The sequence below is a fragment of the Macrotis lagotis genome, chromosome X (assembly GCF_037893015.1).
Source record: "Macrotis lagotis isolate mMagLag1 chromosome X, bilby.v1.9.chrom.fasta, whole genome shotgun sequence".
Lineage (NCBI taxonomy): Eukaryota > Metazoa > Chordata > Mammalia > Peramelemorphia > Peramelidae > Macrotis > Macrotis lagotis.
Window position 1 is genome coordinate 351,725,799 of NC_133666.1, and position 25,811 is coordinate 351,751,609.

The following is a 25,811-nucleotide window of genomic DNA, read 5'->3' on the forward strand; positions in this document are numbered from 1 at the left end:
TGAAGTAAATTTATATTTATATGTTTATATATATGTATATTTATATGTGTACATATATATACACACACACAAGGGGATGTAGGGGACTCTAAGAAAGTATATTTTTACTCAAGGGGACCCTTCTACATTTATTAATGATGATCTGATGAGAAAACTATGGAAATGTTCAGTACATCTTTCCATAGTGGAAGAATAGGCATGACATTTTCCTTCAAGGGGCAATTGTGAGATAAACCTATCATTTACTCCTTTTGGAAGGCATACTAACTTGTTGGTCGGATTAATTTTAATTGCAAAACCTACACCAGCTTTGTGGCACTTTCCTACACTGTGCCCACTCCAGAAAAATGTGTTTCCAGCTCCAACTTCAGTATACTGGCTTTCATTTGCCTGCCTTTTTTCACTCAGGGATGTAATTTGTATATGCTAAGTTCTTTTGCAACATGAGCTGTTCATCTTTCAGGTCTACTGGATTTGTATTATCAATAAGGGTGTACTTATTCCCTGAATTGATTATAATCATCATTCATGAAGTTTTTGAACTTTTTTTGCATATTTTGACCACATGGCAGGAATCCCCAACTAACATAGTAAATAGGCTAGGGTTGGATAAGCAGACAAATTTTGGAACACCTTTTCTAGTCTTTTCCTCACATCAGGAGGTGAGAAGAGTAGTCCTTAAATGTCTACTCATATATCCAGGGATCTGCTGAATCCCAATGCTGCTTCCAGTGAGAAGAAGAACCCATGACCTGGTTGCCTGTGTGTAGGGTTGTGAATACAACTCCCAATGTAACCATACTTGCTGTTTCATTATTTGTATGTTGCCACAGGACTGTCAAAAAAGGTAAAAATGGTAAAAAATAGTTATGGGTTATATCTTCTCATTCATGCATATCATTCATTTCATGCATGCATGAATTACATTTAAGTGAGACAAAATTGCATGAAGTCATTGGCCTCACACTCTTTCCAGAGTCATCACAGTTCAGTGGCAGGATAGAGTCAAAGCAAATTGTTCAAGCTGAAATGGATAATTTTGGTTTCTTCTAGGTTTAACTAAACTCTAAGTATTCCACAGTTCTGCTTCATCTGCCTTCATAGATACTAGAGGAAATTATTCTCATCTGCCCATTCCACCAAGAGAAGTCTCCACATGCTTGAGGTAGACAAACTAACTCACTAATGGGCTTGAGACCCCTCAAATACCTTCTATTTGGTTTAACCTTTCTGCTGAAATGGTTTACTGGGGTGTGTCTACTGCATATGATACAGCTTCTTAGAAACACAGATGAGAGGTGAATCAAATAGAAACTAGCCCTGAAAAGACTTTGGAAGCCTCATAGAAGTACTAGTCTTCCCCAAACACACCCTACACCTTCACCTAAAGAATGCAATTGGAGCTGATTAATAATGAAGTTTTCAAGGGTCTGTCAATATATGTAAGCATTCTTTTTCTCCCAATGAATAAGCCATAAAAGTGTTTGTTTCTTTAGGGTTAAATATGTTATTTTATTGTTGTAAACAGTTTCTGGTAAGAATCTAACAACCTCTACCAATGCAGATGACATATTCTTTTCCTATGGTAGTGAGGGATTAAATGACTTGATCATATATAGTATATACCAAAGATGGGACTTGAATACAGATCTTCCTAATTCCAAGTCACTCTCCATCCCTAGTCAAAACTTCCCCCTATAACATAAGCATAAAAAGAATGAGAGGAAAAGAGTGGAAAGACCACTGGCTCTAGAGGAAGAAGATTTCAGTGCAAATTTCTAATGCTTAATCTATGTAACCTTGCGTAAGTCACCTTAACACTGGACTTCAATTTTCCTAAATTTTTTAGAAGAAGATAAGTATATTGATGAATTCTCAGGTCCCTTCCAGCCCCAGTTTTATGGCACAATAATCTATAATCCTGTGACTCAATGAACATTTATTCTAAGACAAGGAAACAGAATTTGCTATTGTGTCTCACTTTCCCTCAGAGGCATATAAAGCAGTGTGAATGAAATAGCTAACAGAGAAAAATAGCTATCAAAGGAGATAGAAGGAATTTCTAAAGTAGATAATTTAAACTTGGTTTCCAGTCATACAAAATATCTCCTTATGCCTTATATGCTGTACAGGCTTCTGACTTCTAAGGGAATGAAATGGTTCTCTCCCTAGACAGAGTAAATTCAATTTAAGTCAATAATTACTGGAATGGGGTAGTGAAAAGGTTTATACTCTCTAACATCTATAACATGTATTGATTGCACCATTATGAAGGCAGAAGGTAGAATTTGGCTAATTATTATAGCTATTTGAGTCAAATAAATAGACTAAATTTATGCATGTTATTAACTTCAACAGAGTTGAAAGTAAAACTTTTTAGACTAACTTTGAGGAAGGAAATTCTCTCTTCCCAAACTGCAACAGAATATTATTAGAAGTCATTATTCAAAGTTATATGTATGATTCTTTAATCCATGAGAAAAAGCATTCAATTATTCATCTGAAATCAAAAAACACAGACAAAGGTTGATATCATTCACCTCTATAATGAAGACACCTCTCTCTTCTGAATCCCTAATGATTAGCAGTGTTATTCAGAAGAGAGAAAAAATAAACATAAGAATGTCAATAAGAATTTCATCATCAACCTACATGAAGGTCATTAGTCTCCTTGCAGAACTCTTCATAATCCTGATCAAAATCAGTTTTCCGATGGTCTAAGAAATTATATTCTTTTTCCTTTATGGTGGCAATTATACTCTAAAATATTTACAAAAAAAAAACAGTGAAAAAGGTAGAATGAAACATACTTTAAAAACATATATTCTTTAAAAGTAGATAATGAATTAACATTTTACAAATCAGTTAAAGTTTCTCTCTTAACTTGATGTTTCAGGGCATATTGTTAGATAAATAGTAATATATTCCTTTAAAAGATTCTAATATGCTACTTTTTACATATACTAGATGAACAAAAATATTTGAACAAAAATACTTTTAATATACATTAAGATCATTACTAAACTTTGTAAAATTTAAATTCATTTTTAAATTACAAAACAAAATTAAACTGAAGCAGTAGGAAGAAAAGAGCCTTATTTTGAACTTGTTTTTAAGTTTCATATGAAAATAGTTGCAGTAAAATTCACTGTGAAAAAAACAAATCTACTTGCAGGCTTTTTTTTTGTTTGTTTGTTTTTGCAAGGAAATGGGGTTAAGTGGCTTGCCTAAGGCCACACAGCTAGGTAATTACTAAGTGTCTGAGACCGGATTTGAACTCAGGTACTCCTGACTCCAAGTTCAGTGCTCTATCCACTGTGCAACCTAGCCACCCTCTGCAGGATTTTTTTTTAAATACTTGAACACAAAAAAATACTTCAAGAGAATTCACAGTTACAGGAGAAAATACGGTCCCCTAAAAGGTCAAACAACAGCTAAGCATAAAACGGTCCTCAACTGTCTTGAATAAAATTCAAAAACTAAAATCTACCACATGAAGAGTTCTTAAGATTCATGACCTCCCTATGCTTCTGCACAGCTGTAGTTTGTGCAAATGAGAGTATGAATTAGGCAAGTCCTTTCATCAAGAATAAAATCTCAGAAGTTCTGTTTGTTCTGAATAATGAATTGTAATTCTTTGCCATCATTCCTTCATTTTGCTTTGTTATTTTACCCATTTAATAGTATTTTATTTTTTCTAATTACATGAGATAGTTTATAACATTCATTTTATAAGATTTTTGAGTAGCAAATGTATTGCCCTCCCTCTTAACTCTTTCCACACCCCAAGACAGAAAGCATGTGATATAGGTTATACATGTATAATCATGTTAAACATATTTACATATTAGTCATGAGGAAAAAAAGAATCAAAACAAAATGGAAAACCATGAGAAAAAAGAGCAAAAAATACGTGCATTCAGACTGCATATTTCCTTCTATGAAAGTAAATTTTCATCTTGCGTCTTTTGGAATTGTCTGGGATCATTGTTTTACCGAGAAAAGCTAGTCTTTCATAGTTGATCATCACACAATGTTTCTGTTACTATATATAATGTCCTCTTGCTTCTGCTCATTTCACTCAACATAAGTTCAGACAAGTCTTTACAGGTTTTTTTTGAAGTCCATCTTTCATGATTTCTTAAGTATTCCATTATATTCATATACTGTAACTTGTTCAGCATTTCCCAATTGATGGGTATCCCCACAATTTACAAATTTTTGCCACCACAAAAAAGAGCTGCTATATTTTGGTACATGTGGATCCTTTTCCCCTTTATATGATCTCTTTGAGATATAGACCTAATAGTAGTATTACTGGATCAAAGGGTATGAACTTCTTTATTGCCCTTTGGGCATAGATCCAAATCTTTCTCCAGAATGACTGAATCAATTCACAACTCCACCAACCATACATTAGTGTTCCAATTTTCCCACATCTAATTATCATTTTTTCCTTTCCTTTCATATTAGCCTAACTGATAGGTGGGAGATGGAGGCTCAGAGTTGTTTTAATTTGCATTTATCTAATCAATAGAAATTCAAAGAAGTTTTAATGAATAATTTCATCTGAAATCTACTTGCCTTTTACCTCTGATCAATTGGGAAATGAAATGCATGCTTATAAATTTTACTCAGTTTTCTATATATTTGAGAAATGGGCCTTTAGCAGAAACATTGACTGTAAAAATTATTTCCCAGCTTTCAGGTATTCTTTTAATTGTGGTTGCATTGGGTTTTTTGTTATAAAACCTTTTAATTTAATATAATTAAAATCATCTGTTTTGAGAGCCTCTTTTTCCTCCTCCATAAATGTGACATGAAAACTATTCTTTCATTTATCTAATTTGCTTATGGCATCACACTTAATGTGGAAATCACATCCCATTTTGACCTTACCTTCATATAGGGTGTTAGTTGCTCATCTGTGCCTAGTTTCTGCTTTACTATTTTCCAGTTTTCCTCAGCATTTTTTTGGCAAATATTGAGTTTTTATCCTAGAAACTAGTCTTTCAGTTTCTTAAACAGTAGATTACTACAGGTATTTACTACTATGTCTTCTATGCCCAACCTATTCCATTAATTCACCACTGTTTTTTTAGCCAATACCAAATAATTTTGTTAACAGTCATCTTTCTTTGCATTTTTACTCATTCTCTTAATATTCTTGATCTTTCCTTTCTCCAGATGAATTTCCTTACTATTTTTTCTAGTTCTATAAAATAATTTTGGTAGTTTGATAGGTATGGCACTAAATAAGTACATTCATTTTAATAGAATTGTCATTTTTATTATGTTAGCTTAACCTACCCAATAACAATATTTTTCTAATTGTTTAGATCTGACTTTGTGTTTAGTAATTATGCTCATATAGAACTTGGTGTGTCTTTGCAGCAATACTCCCAAGTATTTTACATTGCTTTAAAGGAAAAGTTTCTATATTTTCTGTTATCCTGCCTGTGGCTCCGTAATTCTCTAATTGTTTCTTTTTGACCACCAGCAATATTTTCTCCTTGACTTAAAAATCCTGGATTTTGGGATTTCTTTCAGAAGGCAATTGGTAGATTCTTTCAATGACTATTCTACCCCTTGGTTCTAGGATAATAGGGCGGTTTTCCTTCATAATCACTTTAAAGATCCTGCCAGGATATCTTTTTGATTATGTCTTTCAGGTAGTTCAAAAATCCTTAAAATAGGACAGCTAGATGTTACAGTGGATAGAGCACCAGCACTAGTCAGGACCTGAGTCCAGACCTGACCTCATATATCCCTGAATGCCTCTGATCCAAGGTCATCTCCAGTTATCCTGATCTATATCTGGCCACTGGACCCAGATGTTCCAGAGGATCTTAGCACAGCACTTTCTCACTGAAATTCAATTCACTTGTTTTTCATGGCATAGTCTCCTTGACGTCCAGGCCTTCTTGGAGAATGAAGGACAAATATCATTTTTTTTTTATTATTTCTTCTAGATCTATTTTCCAGGTCAGTTGTTTTTCCAATGAGGTACTTTACATTTCTTTTTCTTAATTCTTTTTTTTTGATTGATTCTTGATGTTTCATATATTCATTAGCCTCTACTTGCCCAATTCTAATTTTTAGGGAATTATTTTCCTCAGTTAGCCTTTGTACAGACTTTGCCATTTGATCTCTTCTATTTTTTAAGAATTGCTTTCGTCAGTCAATTTTTTTCTTCCTTTTCTAAGCTATTGACTGTCTCTTTCATAACTCTCATTTATTTCCTCAGTTTTTCTTCTACTTCTTATTTGTTTTTTAAAATCCATTTTGAGCTTTGCCAAGATGGCTTTTGGATATTGTTTTTGATATTGTTAACTTCTGAGTTTATGATTTGACCTTCCTTGTCAACATAGTAGCTTTCTATGGTCAGGACTCTTGTGTTTTGCTCATTTTCTAAGTCTATTTTATGATTTTTCAATGTGAGTTCTATTTCAGGGGCACAGGGAAAACTGTCCTAAGCTTCTTATGCTGGAGGCCAGGGGTCTGGTCACTGTGTCTGGGACTCAGGTGCTAGCAGCTAGCCCACACTGCTGCTGTGGCATGGCCTTGTCATGGCTCTTGTGCCAGGATTCCAGAGTTTTATCTTCTGTAGCAAGGCTAAAAGCCTCCCATTTGGTCGCTATGCCATTGGTCTGCTGATCCATAACTGCAGAGCCTCAGTTACCGATCTGTCCTGTGGCTAAGAGCTTCCATTTGGTTTACCTCAACACCATCTGAAGTGAGATCCTCTTTTACTGGAGTAAGAAAGATCTTTCCTAAAATCTTTCTAAGTTATCTTAAGGTGGAAATTTTTTTTCACTGTATCTTTATGTAGGTTATGTCACTCCAGAATCTGTTTAGGGGCCTAATTTAATGTTGTTTCTGAGGGAACTGGGGAGAGCTCAGACAACTTTCTGGCTTTTCTCCAACAAATTGACTTTGCCCTGAGGATGCTCTAAGTCATCCTCAAACAAAAATCCCCAAACTGTTGACATGAGCTTAGAATCTTTATGAGCAATATTTTTCCTTCTACCATAATCTATCTTTAAAGGTCATTTCACTTTAAACATTAGGCACAATCTCTTGGTAAATAAAATATGAACACTCTGAATTGAATTTCCAATTTAAGTTAACCCACTTTTCCAGGTCCTGCAATTATAGAATTATACCATATAGCAATAAAAAATACTGTTTACTTAAAGAAAGTCTAAAGTTATAGTCATAGCATTATGTGTTCAGAAGTTGAAATTGCTTACCAAAAGTCATATAGGAATTTGGTTGCAAAGAACCATAAGAAAAGGTCATATTTTAATAGGAGAAAAATTATTTTTATTTTTATCTGTTATTTCTTTCATGAATCTACTTTCAGCAAGATAGGGAAGAAGTTAAAATCAAAATGAAATTACAAGAAAGGATGGCATTGGTTTAAATACAAGAAACTCCTATATAGATCTATTTGAAAAAGATTTCAACTCTACAAAATGGGAAATGAATTAAAGCCATTAACTCAAACTATCACCATCTCTTGAAGAAATCTAACTCCTCTAAAATAAACCATACAACCAAGAGCCCAAAATAACCCAGACATGTCTTCAGAAGATGCACTTACCAAAACCTGAGGGAAACATGGCAGCCAAGGGTAAAACTAATTTAGAAAACATATTCATTTGAAAAACATCATGCAATAAGGTAAAAGATTATAAAGACTATCTATTTTTCTTAAAATAAAAAAGGCATGAGAGCAGGCTAGTGAAAAGTAGGACACATGATTCAATAAAAAATGATATATGAGATCATTTATGGATAAAACTAGGAAGTAAAAAAAACAAATAGCCATGAAATGTAGAAAGTATATAAGCATTTCTCCCAAAAATTATTCTCATTATTAATGATTGTTAAACCTATAATATACTTAGCCTCTTAATAACTCAGGGTACTATTTTCTATATTAAGGAAATGTAAGTCATACTTAAGATGTAATAAGGAAAAGTAGATCAATTTTTACAAAAGGAGTTCATGATGGCTGTAACCCAGGTTTAAAGGTACTTAAGCTATGTCTTTCAGTTCACCTAAAGGAAAGGAAAACTTTCAAATGAATGGTAAATATTGTCTATAGTATTATTATAAAGAAAAAAGACAAAAACTTAAGCACCTACTAGCCCATAATTGCTATTTCTCATTTTTCCAAACTTATTATGAAAATTATTTATGAACATATTATCTTTTATGAAAATAAGAGAAGAAAACAGGTTTTTTCAGTTTTCTATAGCAGAAATCTTTATAATCCTCAATCTTATCTAAGGCAAGCATAATTAAGGTGGTCAACGTATAGTAATAAAATATATAATATATTTCAAAGTAAAATACAAGTTATTTTTAATAATCATTTTTACTTTCTTTCATCATTAGCCATGAATTGATAAGGCACTTTACTTGCAAAGTATACAAAACAAATTTATTAGGTATCCTCAGTACAATGTTGTACTACATTACTGTACTTGCTTTAAAGATAAAAAAGGAAGACACCAGAGTAAACTAACAAACTAAAATAGTTAATAAAAAATTAGTTTCATAGTTTGGCAGCATGTTCTCTGTGTACATGAGGAGTTAGTTTTCAAATGATTTAAATGCATAAAACATTTAAAGATAATCAGTCAGGATGGCAAATTGATTTCCATGGTACATTACCTGAAATTTGGTTGCTAAAATTTCTAGCCCCTCAATTTTGGAATCCTCAAGAATTGAGTATCTTGTAATAGTAGAGAAAATGCCCATGATCTTATTAAGACGTCGGTGAAAAGTCTCAAATTTTCCAAAAATATACATCTCACTGAATTCAAACTGCTTTTCATTTGGATTTTGTTCAAGTTTTTGTTTTTTCTGTTGAAAACAATTCTGATATTCCTTGATAAAAAACCATAAGAAAAAAAATAAAAAGTGGCATCAAATTTGTGTCCTTTTTTTCAAGAGATAACAAAATCAGAGTTTACAAAACTTTGTGAGAAAACTGAAAGCATTTGGTATCAATAACATTAAAATTGCTTATCTATCTACAAACTGATGTACTATGATATCTATGAAAATAAAGAGTAAAATAAAATGGATTTTGAACAGGGACAATATAAGCAAAAGAGAGGGTTCTTTTGTGGGAGCTTCTAAAATTGCACTTTGTACTTGTCAGCTCAGAGTTTGAGCTTCTAAATCTTGGGTTATGCTTACAAATTATATATAGATTCATATTTATTTAATTGACTTCTATTTGAAAATATAGTCTTCTCCTACCTCAATACTGCTTTTGTTGCTTGTGGTTGGGACTACTCCATTTTTGTCTTTAATGATGACCAAAGAACTTGTACTCAGAAGTCAGGTAAAATATTCTTGTAAAAATGAATTCTCTTGGCCAGAGGGGTGGCCTGCCAGAGCAAAAGAACTTCAGATTCCCGGAGGCAGCCCCAGGGAGCTGGGAGCCGGGCTCACATCAGCGGGGGTGTCTCCTGAGCTGCACCCCGGGGAGCAGCAGGCACAAAGTGGGGGAACAGCTGGGGACCTCTGCCAGAGCAAGCACGTGGAGCCCAGCCCTCGGGGCACACAGCGAGCAGCTTGGTCTTTCCGCAGCCCAGATCCAGAAACAAAAGCAGGTGGAGCCCTTAAGAAGGAGCCCCCAGGACATGAGCCCATTGAGCTGAGGGAGGGGAGTGAAGAGAGAGAGACTGCCGAGCTCTGTCCTCTGCCTCTGGAACAGGAGTCTGGGGCTCTGACCACATTCAGATACTGATTGCAGTCTAGGCCCCCCATAGAACAGCAGGGCCCCCCCCCCACCTCAGCCCTATGGCAGATGGGAGGGGCGCATATGGTCATTTACAGACCAGAAGGGAGGACAGAGCCTCACACACTGAGACCCTTGTGGGAGTGTCCCAAAAGCTCAGGAAGCACCCCAAAACCAGGCCCAGGCTGGGAAAATGAGCAAGCAGAGAAACAAGAGGAAGACCATTGAGAAATATTTTGCATATGAGCCCAAGAAGGATCAAAATACTCAGTCTGAAGATGAGGAAGCACAAGCTCCTGCATCTAAAGACTCCAAGAAAAACTGAAATTGGGCTCAGGCTATGACAGAGCTTTAAAAAGACTTTGAAAATAAAATGAGGGAGTTGGAAGAAAAACTGGGAAAAGAAAGGAGAGAGATGCAGGAAAAACATGAAAATGAAGTCAGCAGCCTAGTCAAGGAAATCCAAAAAAATGCTGAAGAAAATAGCATGCTAAAAACCAGCTTAGGTCAAATGGATAAAACAGTTCAAAAAGTTATTGAGGAGAAGAATGCCTTAAAAAGCAAAACTGGCCTGATGGAAAAAGAGATAAGAAAACTCTCTGAGGAGAACAAATCCTTCAGACAAAAAAATAGAATTCAGGGAGATTGATGAATTTACCAGAAAACAGGAATCAATACTTCAAAACCAAAAAAATGAAAAATTAGAAGAAAATGTGAAATATCTCATTGAAAAAAACAACTGATATGGAAAACAGACAGGAAAGATAATTTAAAAATTATTGGAATAATGAAAGTCATGATCAGGAAAAGAGCCTTGACATCATTTTCAAAGAATTACTACAGGAAAATTGCCCTGATATTCTAGAAGTAGAGGGCAAAATAGAAATGGAGAGAATCCACCCATCCCCCTGAGAAAGAGATCCCAAAAAACCAACTCCTAGGAATATTATACCCAAGTTCCAGAACAAAAAAGTCAAAGAGAAAATAATACAAGCAGCCAGAAGGACACAGTTCAAATATCATGGAGCTGCAGTCAGGATCACACAGCACTTAGCAGCAACTACATTGGAAGCTCGTAGGGCTTGGAATATAATATACCAGAAGGCAAAAGAGCTTAAAATGCAGCCAAGAATGAACTACCCAGCAAGGCTGAATGTCCTCTTCCAGGGAAAAAGATGGACTGCCAATGAACCAGGGGAATTTCAAATGTTCCTTTTGGAATGGCCAGAGCTGAACAGAAGGTTTGATCTTCAGATACAGGATTCAGGTGAAGCATGGAGATTGGAGGAGAGGGGGAAAATATGAGGGACTTAATGATGATGAACTGCATGTATTCCTGCATAGAAAAATGACACTGATAATACTCATATGAACCTTCTCAGTTAATAGAGCCGGTAGAGGGAGCTTTTATAGTTGAAGCATAGGAGAAAGCTGAATTCGAAGATAAAATATGGTGTAAAAGTGGAGTCAATAGAAAAAAAGGGGAATGTAAGGGGAGAAAGAAAAAGGAGAGGGGGAATAGGCCAAGATATTTCATATAGTAATTTTTTTTCTTTATTACAATGAGCTATTGCAATGATATGGAAGGGGGGAGGCAAGGGGGAATCAGGGAACCTTTGATCTCATCAGAGTTGACTAGGAGAGGAAACAGCATATATATTCAATGGAGTATAGACATCTGGAGTAAGAAGGAGGGGGGAGCAGGGGGAAGAGGTGTGGATGTGAATAAAGGAGGAGAGGATGGACCATGGTGAGAGAGTGGTCAGATATAACACATTTTCTTTTTTACTTCTTACAAGGGGCTGGGATTGGAAGGCCTGTCCAGGACCATAGGGCCAGGTGGATTCTGGGCCTAAGGGATGGTATGGGGGCTCAGGGCTTCTTGGCCCCAGGACCAGGGATCTGTCTGCTGTGCCACTCAAGTGACCCTACAGCAGAGTCAGAGTGAAAGGAGAGAGAAAATATAGTATATGGTAGTGGAGAATTAAGAAAGGAGGGAGTTGCGATCAGCAATGGCAACATTGGAAAAGTGTGGAAGCAACTTTTGCGATGGACTTACCATAAAGAATGCGATCCACCCATGACAGAGGTGTTGGTGTTGGAACAAAGACTGAAGCACATTTTTTATTATTATTATTATTTGGGGGAGAGTGCAGGGCAAATGGGGTTGGGTGGCCTGCCTGGGGCCACATAGCAGGGTGATCTTTGGGTGTCTGAGGCCAGATTTGGACCTGGGTGCACATGGCTCAAGGGCCAATGCTCTGTCTGCCACCCAGCCACCCCTACTATCATTACTATTTTATTTTATTTTGGGTCTCTTTTTTTTTCTTCTTTTTGGTTTTTGCAGGGCAGTGGGGTTCAGGTGGCTTGCATGTCACACGGGTGAGTGATTGTTGGGTCTACGGGGCTGGATGTGGGCTCAGGTGCTCGTGGCTCTAGGGCTGGTGCTTTGTCCATTGCGCCACCTGGCCATACCTACAATTATTACTATTATTTTTTTAATTTTAATTTTTTTCTCTCCCCTTTAATTTATTGCCCAAGCAAGTCTATATTCATGGGGGGAGGGGTATTTTGTTTACTGTTAAACAAGAATATTTTATTAATTAATATTAAAAAATTGTACAAAATGAGAATTAAAAAAATAAAGGAAAAAAAAGAATAGGAAAAAAATGAATTCTCTTAGTTTTACTTACTGAGCTGTAGGTTACCTGTTTGAGTTTAATAGCAGATAATATTTTCTCCATAACTACATCCTGAGGCTGGTCCCAGATGGTTGCAGTTCCATTGTTGGTAATGTAAACTTTACATGCAGTTATCATCTGATTTGTTACCTTAAATTTTAAGAAAAAAAGATGGCAGTTTTTTTTAATATAATGATTATGAAAGTAAATATTTATTTTCTCCAGAAGGCTTTCTGGCTCTAAGATCCTATGACATTATGCCTTAGATATGTACTGTTGTTTTTCTTTTATTAACTATATGATTAAGCACATTAACAACACTCAGGTGACTAGAAAGAAGTACAAACTAGAGAAAACCAAGATCTTAGAATAGGCAGACCTACCAGTGGGAATCAAGAAAACTACAAGGCTTCAGTTTACAGTAATAAGAGAAAGTAATTAATGTTAAGGACTAATGGAAGTAGCAGTGTTTCTCTAAAAAGAAATAGATATAAGATATAAAATCATTCTGAGATAGCAGAGAAGGAGGAGCAGGTAAAGAAAGGATAATAGTCTGAACTTAATATTTGGTTCCTATATCGGTACTTCAAATATCTCCATGTTCTTGCAAGAGAACTATACAAAACACGAATTCCAATGGTGTCTCCAAGTTTTTTGAGAGTCAGGAAACAAATGAGTATGCAATCAAAATTGTAACTATTGCTTTATAGCAGATATGGGAAATGTTCAGTCCTCAAAGTTCATGAAATCATTTAGTTTAGTTCTACCAAGGTAACCATGAGCAGGACTCAAAATGCAACAAATCTAGAAATTTTTAAGGGTTAATTAATTAATTAAATGTTTGACTAAATATAGTAGGCTAATTTTTAAATTGATAATTTTGTATAGACCATAAATGATGATGTTATAAATATCTAAATGAAACTTGGCAGAAAAAAAAGTTTCCCACTCTTTATTTATAGGCATCTATGGAGTTTCCAATGACTTTTATTCTCCTCCTCCTCCTCCTCCTTATTATTATTATTATTATTATTATTATTATTATAACATTACCAAGAAAACAATAGTAACATCAAATAGACATGGAATTCTAAAGTGTGAAATAGAAAATAGGAAGAAGGAATTTAACACAAAAATTTTATTGAAAAGTCTCAAAATAAAATGAATTAATACCTCTAACACCATATTAAAGTTTCCAAAACATAATTTTCTATGTGATAAATATCAAAGTAATTAATATAACTTGGTTCAACCTTTGTCCTAGTAAATGATTAATAGTCTTTATCTTAGACACTTGATGTAATTAAGTTGTTGTTTTTTTTAATAGCAGAATACATGGGCATTAAATTGCATCAATGTGATAATGATCACAATCCCCCATTGAGTACTCACCTTTACAAACAAAGAAGTAATTTTTTCAGAAGTATTGTAATAACAAGATATGTTGTAGATCATTTTAATTGCATTGATAAGTGTAGGAATCACATTAATTATAGATACCTGAAAGATATTAGGTAAAAGGTGAGGAGGAAAAATACAGTTCTGACAGAAATCTAATTGTTTTTTCAGATCAAAGTTTATCTTGGATATTACTATTAATTTTCATTAATTCTATTCTCTCCTCCTCTACTAAAGTATATTAAAGTATCAGAATGTGATGGTATCCTTGAACTTTCAAAGGTTATGATCACAGAGAAAATATAAGTTTTAAACAGTCTTCCATTACTGGACCAAAACAAACCATGAGTCTTTCTTTCAAAGATCAGTTTATCAAATATCAGAAAGGCCTATCACCTAAATTCAGGCTCTTTTCACCTTCTATTGTATTATTGCAAAGCCTTCTAACTAGAATTCCTTTTTCATCTCCTTTGACTCTAATCCATCTTCAATTCAACTAGATGGGTCATTTTTTTTCTAAAGTATGCCTGATCATACTCAATCATTTCTTCCAGAATCAAGTGTAAAGTCTTCTAGTTTGAACTTTTAAAACTCCTTATAGGTTGGCCTCTGATTTTCCAGTCTTCATTTACCTTACACCCCTCTACGTGCTCTGAGATGAAGGGAAAAATATTGCTCTACAAATACCTTTCTCCTTCTCCTATCTAACTTTGTACTAATTGTTGCCCATAACTGGAAAGCTCTGCCCTCCATCAACTCTGACAATTTACTCTCACATTTTTCAAGACTCCTAGATGATTCACAAATCTATATCATCATCTCTAACCTTTAGGAATGAAAGACAAACCAGAAACTCTGAGGAGTAGTAGCTGTCCCACTGGAAAACCAACTAACCAGGTCCAGTTGGGCAATACTGCTCCTTTCTTCCTTCCTCCCTCCCCTTTATACTTTCTTCCTCCCCTTTCCCTCATTTCCCTCTTATCCCTCTGTTCAAAGAGAGGACCATATCATTACTCAAAGGTACTCTAACCAGAGGAAAACCTTGCAAAATATATTAGAATTCATGGACTAGAATTTTTTTTCTTTGTTCCTACTTATTTATTCTTTTTTTTAAGCTGGCACATTTGAGGAGGTGGAGCCTAGAAGATAGAATAAAGGTTGAGCTCTCCCCCAAAATCTCTAAATAAATTAAAGCAAAATCCACAAAAGGTAGGTGTGAAACAATTTCCCAGCTCAAGACAAGTAAGAAGGTTGACAGGAAAATCTATTGCACAAGGCTGAGAAAAAAGCAGGGGACAGAGCAGGCAGTGACAGTGCAGACCTGGCCCCCAGCAAAGCAGGATTAGAACTTGGGGCAACTGAATCAGTGGCAGCAGTGCCAGTTTTCACAGACTTCTCGTACACAAATGCCAAAGACAATTTAGAAGGTAAACAGGAAAGATCTGTTACACCTGGTGAGAATGGAGTGCAGCTCTGCACAAGTCACTATCAGCAGGGTGGACTCAAGCAAACCGAAGTAGGCCTAGGCAGCAGCAGTTGTTTTTGGAGCTCTCAACCCACAATTGTTAATGTTGACAAACTGAGACAAGACTCTGTTGCTTTGTACATTTTCCTATTTGGTTCACAGTCCTGGATAGCAATACAGGGAGAGGATGAGCACTAGCACACCACAGTTTGAGACAACAGTGGAGAGGGTACCCTGCACATAGTTCCAGGGCAGAAAACAGTGCTTATGGTCACTCACATACCAGAGCACAGGCCAGGAGAATAATAAATACCTTTCCTTAGTGTAAAGCATATTGGAAGAACTGAAAACCTGCAGATCCCTAGAAGTATCTATGAAAACAGCTACACAAAACCTTTGAAGTTTAAGACAGTGCACCTTTACACCCCAGAAGCAGAACCCTTCTATAACAAAGAGTTAACAATCAGGTAATAGGTTGAGAAAATGAGCATATAACAGAAAAAAATTCTGGAAATTGAAACTTACTATGAAAGGAAGATAAAAAAACACTCAGAAGAAGATAAAGTCAAAGTTCCTAAAACCAAAGTGTCTAAGAAAAATATGAGTTAGTCTCAGGTCATGCAAGAGCTCAAAAGGGATTTTACAAAAACAAGAGAGAGAGAAAAAGTGGGAAGATAAATGAAAGTGATACAAAAAATTATAAAAAAAGGAGTCAACAACTTGATAAAGGAGACATAAAAATACTAAAGAAAATAACACCTTGTCTGTTGTCTGTTGACAAGTCCAAATGATAAAAGACATACAAAAGGCCAATGAGGAGAAGAATGAATGCTTTAAAACACAAAATTGGCCTGATGGAAAAGGAGGTAAAAAAGTTCATTGGAAAAATAATTCCCTTAAAAATAGAATTGATCAAATGGAAGCTAATGACTTTATGAGAAATCAAGAAATGATAAAACAAAACAAAAAGAATTTAAAAAACAGGAGATTATGAAATATCTCACTGGAAAAACAACCAACCTAGAAAATAGATCCAGGAGATAGAATTGGAAATTTGTTTCTAATTTTTGTTTGAAGGCATGATTTTAAAAAATACTCTTGATACCAACCTTGAAGCAATTATCAAGAAAAACTGGTTTGATATTTTAAAACCAGAGGGTAAAACAGAAATTGAAAGAAATAACAGATAATCTCCTGAAAGAAAATCCAGAATGAAAACTCCCTGGATATCCAGAGCTACCAAGTCAAGGAGAAAATACCGTAAGCAGTCAAAAAGAAATAATTCAGTATTATGGAGCCTAATTCAGGATAACACATGATTTGGCAGCTTCTACTTTAAAGGATCAAAGGGTTTAGAATATGATATTCCAGAGGGCAAAGGAGATAGAATTGCAACTAAGAATCACCTATGTAACAAAAGTAAAATCCTTCAGGGGAAAAATGGATATTCAAAGAAGTAAAGGACTTTCAAGTGTTCTTGTTGAAAACATCAGAGCTAAATACAAAATTTGACTTTCAATAAGAGACTCAATCTCAATCCCTAGATAATTTATGCAACCATTTTGAAGAGCAATTTGGAACTATGCCCAAAGTCTATAAAACCAGAATTCCCTTTGATTTAGTAATATCACTACTAGGTCTGTAGCTCAAAAGAGATTTAAAATAATAGAGGAGAAAGATCTTTGTGTGCAAAAATATTTATAGTAGCTCTTTTTTGATGGCAAAGAATTGAAAACTGAGGGGATGTCCATCAACTTGGGAATGGTTGAACAAATTATAGCTTGTGATTATGATGGAATACTATTCTGCTAAGAGAAATGATGAGTAGGATGCTCTCAGAAAAACCTGAAAAGACTTACATGAGCTGATGCAAAGTGAAGTATATATACATACATATATATATATATATATATATATATACACACTTTATCACTGTATTCTGTATTGTATATATATATATATATATATATGCTGTCTTCAAAGTACAGCAATATTTTACAATGATCAGCTGTGAATGAATAACTTCTCTACTCTCAGAAATACAATAACCCAAGAAAACTCTGAAGGACTTAGAATGAAAAATGTCACCCATCTCCAAAGAAAGAACTGATGATGTCTGAATACAGATTGAAGTGTGCTTTTTTTACTTTATTTTTCTTGATTATTTTTATTCTTTCACAGCATGACTATTATGAAAATGATTTGCATGATTCCACATATATTACAAAATGCCTGAGAGGAAGAGTGCAAGTCATAGAATTAGAAATAAAAGTTTTAAAAATTATTATTAAAAATGTTTTATATGTAACTGGGGGAAAATAAAATAGCAAATAAATTAATGTTAAAATACTGGGACACAATACTTTTGCATGCAGTTTTATTTATGATTTCTTGAAATACAACTCTCATAAACCAGGCTTTCATAAAGTCCATTGAGATTCCAATGGAGCTTCCTGCCTGCACCTTAACTCAGATCACAGGGTTTCTCACTGATTGGTCAACAATGATGATGATCCATTTTGTCCTTCCTTCTCTAAGAAGAACATATCAGGGAGGTGATGCCATGACAAGCAAGTGAATTGGATTTGAGTGGGGGTGGGGGAGGGCTGTGCTGGATCACCAGTCTCGCTTACTTCCGGGGTTATCTGAGTCCAGTGGCCAGATATGAATCAGATCGACTGGAGATGGCCCTGATTGCAAGATTTGCCCAACCATGGCTAGTGTCATGTATTCTGATGTTTGATTCAAACTCCCATCTTCCTGACTCCAGGGATGGTGCTCTGTCTACTGTACCATTTAGCTGCCTAGTCCAAGTCTTACTTGGTCATTGTTTGGGTTATGATGACTGAGTGAGTATAAATAACAATTGTTTCTACTCAGAATAGAATTTTTCTTACCTATCCTTTATCACTGTATTGTGTATTGGCCTCAGACAAACTGAGACCTGGAAAAGATCTTAGGATAAAAGGGCCAAGGTCTCCTAGTGCATCCAGGGTCATTTGCAGTCATGCCGATCTGCATTTTACCACTGGACCTAGATTTCTCCAGAGGAGAGAATGAAACTAATGAACTTGCCCAGCTTCCAATTTCCTTGCTAGTCAAGATATCACCTTCCTGACATCATTGGGCCTCTTCAAGAACAAAGTACCACTACCACCAATAATAAACTTAACCTCCCAAAGAAATTCCCCCTTCTTGAGTTGCCTGAATGGATTGCAATTTTCCTCTCCACCTCAACTCCTGGCCTCATTCTAGGGAATTTCAACATCCATGTTTGTATTCCCTTATATATCCCAGCTTCTTCATTTCTTAATCGACTCAACTACATTCTATCTCAATTACATAAAAGAATGGTCATATCTTTGATGATTCTAACATCCACAACTATTTCAGTTCCAATTTTGAGAACTCTAAATCACCTTTATCCAGCCATAATATCATATCTCTCCAACTCTCCATACACCTTATCCCTCCTTAAGTTACAATTTACTTTTCCTGTGACCACCTATTCTTACTTAATTCTCCTTTTTTTCCTAATCTCAATCCCTAGATAAACCAATTCAACTATCCACTATCTATAATGAATTAATGAAGGAATGCTGATTTTACTTGATTTTCTTTTAATTTTTGAAGCTTTATAAAGCACTTACAAAATGCAAAATACTGTGCTAACGACTAGAGACAAGTTGAGAAGTAAGGGAGTCTCCTATCTCAAGGAGTTCATATTCTAATAGGAAGAAAGTCTGCTGCTGATCATGTTTTACCAGTCCTGTATTATTTCCACCACATGCTGCTAAAAGCACAATACAAGAGGCCTATAACTATTGATTCTTAATGAGAAAGAACTAGTCCTAGTGAAAAATATCATAATTCAAAGGAATTAAGAGACACCAAAATCACTACTGTCCATAAGGATTCTAGAGAGCAAGCACTTAGTTATATATAGCCTTATGAATGAATAGATAAATGAATAATACAAATTGTTAATGATTTCCCAAAAAATTACATATTATGGGATCTTCAAGAGTTGCCTTTGACCACTGAGAAGTCATGACATTTCCAAAATTACTTTAATGCTATTTGTTAGACAGAGTCTGAATCCAGGTCTTCTATCGCTGATTCTATTCACTGTGCCAAACTGCATTCTAAAGAAAGATCCCTTAGTGTAAATTGTTCTTTTAAAATGGAAATATTAACAAGTGGTATATATTTATGCTCTATATTCACTTAAAATACAATATCCCATAGCTAAATTCTTAAGCAAGGGGTTTTGTTTGTTTTTCCTAGATGAATTTAATTTTTAAAGAACTGCTTATAAAACTTGTGACCTGAAAAATCTGCATTCATGTCAGCTAGTATAAGAAATCTTATCCATTGAATAAGTGAATAAGAATGCCATACTTACAGGATCACCATTGTATAAGGGGTCACAGCATTTTTCAAGTGTGTACAAAAATTTGACATTATCTTTGGCTTCATTAGCTGCATCAGTAATATGAGAATCCAACTCCCGCCAAGTCTAATCATGAACCACCAAAAAAAAAAAAAAAAATCATGATCATGTCAATAAAGAAATATCTAATATCACAGTTGCTATGGAAATCATTTCATTGTAATATCCCTGTATCAGCTCTACTCAGGGACTAAACCCATAAGAATAAAGAACTTTTCCAAAATGATAAACAAATTAGACATTTGAACCATAATTATAAAGGAAACTTTACTGAGCCTTTTTTATGTTAATCCATACTATTTGGAAATATACTATGATTTGTTCAGAAAAATAAAAGATTGTATGGTCACTATATTATAGAACAATGGTGACTAGCAAAACATGAAAAGGAAAGCAATGCTTTGACATTTGTGTTCATTATATCATATCTACAATTCATCCATTAGCCTAAAATTAAAATGAAGGGGCACAGAACTTCAACAATAAGTTATATCCTATCCCCAAACAAAGTTAATAAGCTCCAATAGCTTCCCAGAATATATGACTCTAAAGTTCATTTTGATACTAATGGGAGTTATGTGCACAAATAGAGAGGCAAATAGTTCCCTATGACTGCATCTGTGAGTGCAGCTGAGTTCCTAGTTTAGTGATACAGAATTGCTTACTTTTGCTTCATAGCCCTTCTGTTCTTGCTTGAACAGTTTGCACAATGACACTTTAATTCCAAGAGACATACTGTCAGAAGAATATAGTCATATAGTATGCATTGTGTTCTGCATTTCTTCATGATGCTATGCAGCAAATTCACCATATGTTTCTTTAAAAATCCTATTTCTTATTTCTTACTTTCTGAGTTAATTTGCAAAGTCTCATTTTTATTGTGTTTACCCTTATAACTAACATTTTTTTCACAAACAGGAATATATTCAAAAGGAGTATTTTATTGATAATTATAATCTTTCCTATAGGTATGCATATACAAGATATTATATTAAGCAACAGTTGCTAGAAATTTCTCAACCTTCAAAGGTTAGAGAGAGAAATTGATCTTCCTATGTTTTCCTCATCATTATGAGGAAAACTAAGATGAGTGAAAAAACTGACTCAGTCTCCCATATCTGCTATCACTGTTAGATGCTCAGTGAATGAAAACAGGCTGTCATAACTGTGAGTACAGTTTGAAAATATGGATGAAGTGCTGAAATAGCACTAGGTCCTTCAAGTTCATCTCTTCTGTCCATTCTGCTCTAACTCATCAAACATATTTCTTTCTTACCTTAATGGCTCTTATTGACCTCTAGAAGCAAAGGAAGTTAATGCATCTAACCCTTTCTAGACTCATTTATAAGGACCCCCAAATCTGTGTTCTGACAGTGTTTCCTCTCACATGTATAGTGATACTTAATAAATGCTGCTGACTGACATGATGCCTATAGCAAGAAATGGCAACAATATGTCATAAAATTAATTTGCATCTTATTAACAGTAACAATTTGTATCATACAGGGAATATATAGGCTAGGAAATATATATAATGCAAAAGTTAATGACCCCCAGAATAATTAAAAATACATGTAACATATGCATTGAGTCAACAATTTCCACTTTATATACTTTTCTACATGTATAATAACTTTGGTTCTTTTTATAGCCCCTTTTTAGGACTGAATACCCTTATTTCACCCAGGTTTTAAGAATATAGACTACTCTACTCACAAGTAAATTTCCCTAATGATCGGTAAAGAGCCTTGATCTGTGTTCTATTTCTGACCTGAGATGTTTCACCTTTCCTTGGGAAAGTTGATGCCCAAGCTGTCTCCCAAGGGCTCACTTTATTGATGCCAGACTGTGTGAGTACTGCTAATCACCACAGAATCCCTAATTTCAAGAGATCTATCAGTCTCAGCCTTATTGATACCAGGGACTACAGGTGTGTGCTCCCACTAATCTCAGATAGAATTCTAATTAGTAGAACATACAAAATTTTTCAGCTGAAACATTTTCTACTTCTATTCCCTAAATAGGCAGTGAGGTGGCATAGTTAATAGAAAACCAGGCCTGCAGTCAGGAAGACTCCTCTTCCTGAGTTCAAATTTGCCTCCACTTAGCAATTTAGGAAAATCACTTAACTTGTTCCCTTCAGTTTCCTCATTTATTTACTTAGAAAAGAAAATAACAAACCACTCCAGTATCTTTACCAAGAAAATTCCAAATAGGGTCACATAGATTTGGACATGGCTGAAACTACTAAATAGCAGCAAATTCTAAAAATAAGAAAGAAGTGGCTAAGTACCTTCAAAAGTTTTGATTTTGCAGCAGCAAGCACTCCCAACACTGCCTTCACATCTGGGCCTTTCAACTGATCCAAAAGGCAGTTAAATTTGCATAGTCGTTTCTTCCAATAATCCAGTTCTGCTCGTGGTCCAAGGTCATCTGCCTCTGTACGTAGTTGATTGTTTTCAGCAAGAACCTTCAATTATATAAGAAATATTTAAGCTATATAATGGGGCAAAGTGATGAATTAAGAAAAAGAATGCAAATATATATTCATTTACAAATATTCATAACAGATAAATTTAGTATGTGTGGATGACAACCATCCATTTAAGTGCCAGTATTGTGGTCACAAAATAAAAGAATGACTTTAAAATACAAAGTTATTCTAGCAATCATCAGATTTTTTAACAATTTTAACATGAAATATTCGTGTTAAATATACATATGCTTTTGAATATTGGTCAAAATATGTGGATAGTTAGGAATAAAATATCCTAGAAGACTGCCACCATAAATACAAATGATTAACTTTAGCTCTTTTATTCTTTTAGACATTTGTTACAAAATACATCTTTTAGAAATTTTATGAGACCTCATTTAAAAAAGTTTAAATCCACAATTTCCATTGAGAAGATTCTCACAAAAAATTCAGTTTCTCATTTTTCTGTAGTTATTATCTGGCATATATATTATCCCTTGACAAGATAAGGAATAATTTCTTAGTAATTCCAGAAAAAATCTGCAGCTCTCTAGACATAGCACAAATATAGACATTTGTATTCTTTTCTTATAATGCCCTAATTTATGTTATTAACTTATTACTAAGAAAAATAAGTTAATTTCTCCTCTTTTTATTATGTAAGACTATTATTAGTCAAAAATCAAATTTTTAATGAATGAGTTATTGTGTGATAATATGAATGACCTAATATATCTTTTTAAAATATTATTTTAGTAACATATACTTGAGAAGTGTTTTCTATATCTGAAAATTACCTGTTCTGTTTGTTTGATCCACACTTTCATGCAGTTTTCTATTTTCTCCAAGGTCTCACTGTTGTTAGCTGTAGCTATATAATCCACAGGGCCTTTTAAAGTTTTTAAGTCAAATATTTCACATTTTTGAAGATTGACCTGCACAAAAATTAAAGATAAGAGAAATGAATCATGAGCCCAAAGGAAAATTTCCTTTGTGAGAGGCAGAATGATACATTAAATAGAAACCTTCCCTTTGTAGCCAGGAAGACCAGGGTTTGCGTCCTTCCTCAGACGTAGCCATATGACCTTTTTCAAGTAAGTTACTTATCTTCTAAATGTTCTAAACAATCTCAAAGTACAAGACAATTTAGAGGTGATTCTGACCCACATTGGTTGACAGAATTTCCTTCTGCTTTTCCCCTTTTTCCTTAGGATTTATAATGTATCTTGTGATCTAGTACAAACCAAAAGTTAGATATCTTTCCAACAGTCCTAACGTATCATTTTTATTGGAAAGGTAAAAATATATGAATTGAGAAAGGGAAGCAAGTGTTGGAGACACAGAAACCTCTTTTGAATTAAAAACCTATCCCTTTAAGATTGGGATGTAGACTGAACCTATAGTTCATATTGCAATATGAACTAAAAACAGAAGGGTTTCTGTGAGACTTTTACTTCTGTGAGGAGGGAAGGAGCTGCTATATTAATAAAAAGGAGGGAAATAGACATTGCTTCAGGCCTTAAGGCAAAAACTAAATTTCATCAAAAAAACTTTTAATCATTGTTAAAGATAATCTCTCAAGAAACTTCCCAAAAATGATCATCTTGGGACCAGTTAGTGCAGTGGCTAGAGTCAGGAGGACCTGAGTTCAAATTCGACCTCAGACACTTAATAAATACCTAGCTGTGTGACCCTGGAGAAATCACTTAATCCCATTGCCTTGACAAAAAAATGAATCATTTTGAAGGTTCATTTGAAATGTATATACTAAAATTCAACTTACAAAATTTTGTCTTTGTTGGTACTGAAAGTTTCCCAGATTTATTTTCTGTTTTGCATATATAGTTGCTAAATATATAGCAATTTAATGCTAGTGTACTTTAAAATTCTAACAATAATGATCCATTCATCAGGGTCTTAAAAACAGCATGTGATATTGAAGAGAGAGTTGACTGCAGAGTCAGGAAGACCTGGGTCAAAAGTTCGGTTTCCAAGAACAGGGACATAGTTGAATTTGATTGTAAGTACAATAGAAAAGCTAAGCCACTTAAACTCTTAAGGTCTCAGTTTCCACATGAATAAAATAAATTTGTTGGACTAAATGGCCTCTAAGTTTACTTCCAGCTCTAAATCTGTAATACTGACTGAGTAACCTTGGGAAAATTAATCTTTCAATTCCATAGTTAAATTTCTTAGGCTATAAATTTTAGAATAGAGATAGACATGGATTAGTAGAATGAGCAATTTCAAAAAAAACTGTTGTTTTTCCATAAGAATCTCTAAGAACCTTGATTACCATCTGTTATTTAAATAAATGCAAATATCTGTTACCTCTTGGTTCTACTTAATTTGTTAATGCAATCTCAGCTTGCAAAAACCTTCAATTAAATCATACTACTAAAAGAACATTAAGGATGAAACCAAAAAATAAGACAATGATGAAAAGGAAAATGCAGATCACAATTATTGATCAATAACCTTGTCTAACTTTTGAGACAAGATATTCTAGGAAAAAAATTAAACAATTTATATTATACACAGACAAATGGCAAAAAAGTAAAAATAGATTAAAAATAAGTAAAGATAGGGGAACATCTGGATAAGAGAAAACTCATATAGGTTTGATCTCTGCTAGAGATGAGAAAATTTTGAGGAGCCTAAGGGATTGACTCTTCATAAATCTTTTTCTAGCTCTAAAAAATCTTCATGAAAATAATCATAGGTTCATAAGACAATAGATTTAGAATTCAAAAGGCATCATTGATAAAGGAATAGGAAGCAAACAGACTTCTCAAAGTAAAGCAATATACTACAGTAGACCACACATTTACAGTCAAACAACTGACCAAAAGATTCTGAGAATTTGATTCCACTGTTCTTAATATTTATTGACATTTTAAAAGATATCACCTTAAAAGTCAGCAGGATAACCAGCTAAATATCATCCATACACATATTAAAATCAAACAAGATTCTTAGAAGGATAAAACAATAGAAACAAATTTATTCAGTGAATCTATGACTAAAAATATCAACTGAGGTTTAAAACAGCATGAAGTATGTTAGTCAAAGAAACTTGTTATTGTCATGAAGCACATTCTGTACATAATTCAAATTGATACCCTTTGACCAGTGAGTCCCTTCAAATGCCCTGGTTTGATGGATGAAATTTTCTGATCCCATCATTCCCCATAACATTGCAGAGACTCATAAATTAGATCCATAATTATTCAAAAGAATTCCATATTAACAAATAAAATTCCATATTAAGAAATAAAAACAACCAGTTGGGGAATGGTCATTTATTCAGATAATAATGTAGACTTGGATAGACAACCTAAAGAGATGACTCATCAGTACATAAATCTTGTGGCTATACAATGAGTTAGACACAGATTTGAATAGGTGAAGAACAACAATAATGTCCCTAAGAACATATTAAACATTAAATCATGGTCAATAATATTCTGTTTAAGGAAGCAGGGAAGGATATTAAGCACTTTAGAAAGACTATTGTCCAAAATGATTAATCTACTTAAAAGGGATTTGTGAAGTTGAGCTTTGTGAGTGGGGGA

General features: G+C 34.4%; 1 protein-coding gene across 1 annotated transcript in view; it reads right to left on the minus strand.

Moving 5' to 3' along the window:
- The window catches only part of DNAH5 (dynein axonemal heavy chain 5), a 302,769-nt gene that overhangs the window by 245,805 nt on the left and 31,153 nt on the right, over positions 1-25,811 (minus strand). Inside the window, exons 6-12 of the mRNA XM_074202020.1 lie at positions 23,034-23,171; positions 22,054-22,230; positions 19,713-19,826; positions 13,837-13,944; positions 12,472-12,594; positions 8,686-8,901; positions 2,653-2,760 (exon numbers count right to left, since the gene is read on the minus strand). Of these exons, the coding sequence (XP_074058121.1) occupies positions 2,653-2,760; positions 8,686-8,901; positions 12,472-12,594; positions 13,837-13,944; positions 19,713-19,826; positions 22,054-22,230; positions 23,034-23,171 (984 nt within the window). The remainder of the gene's footprint in view (positions 1-2,652; positions 2,761-8,685; positions 8,902-12,471; positions 12,595-13,836; positions 13,945-19,712; positions 19,827-22,053; positions 22,231-23,033; positions 23,172-25,811) is intronic.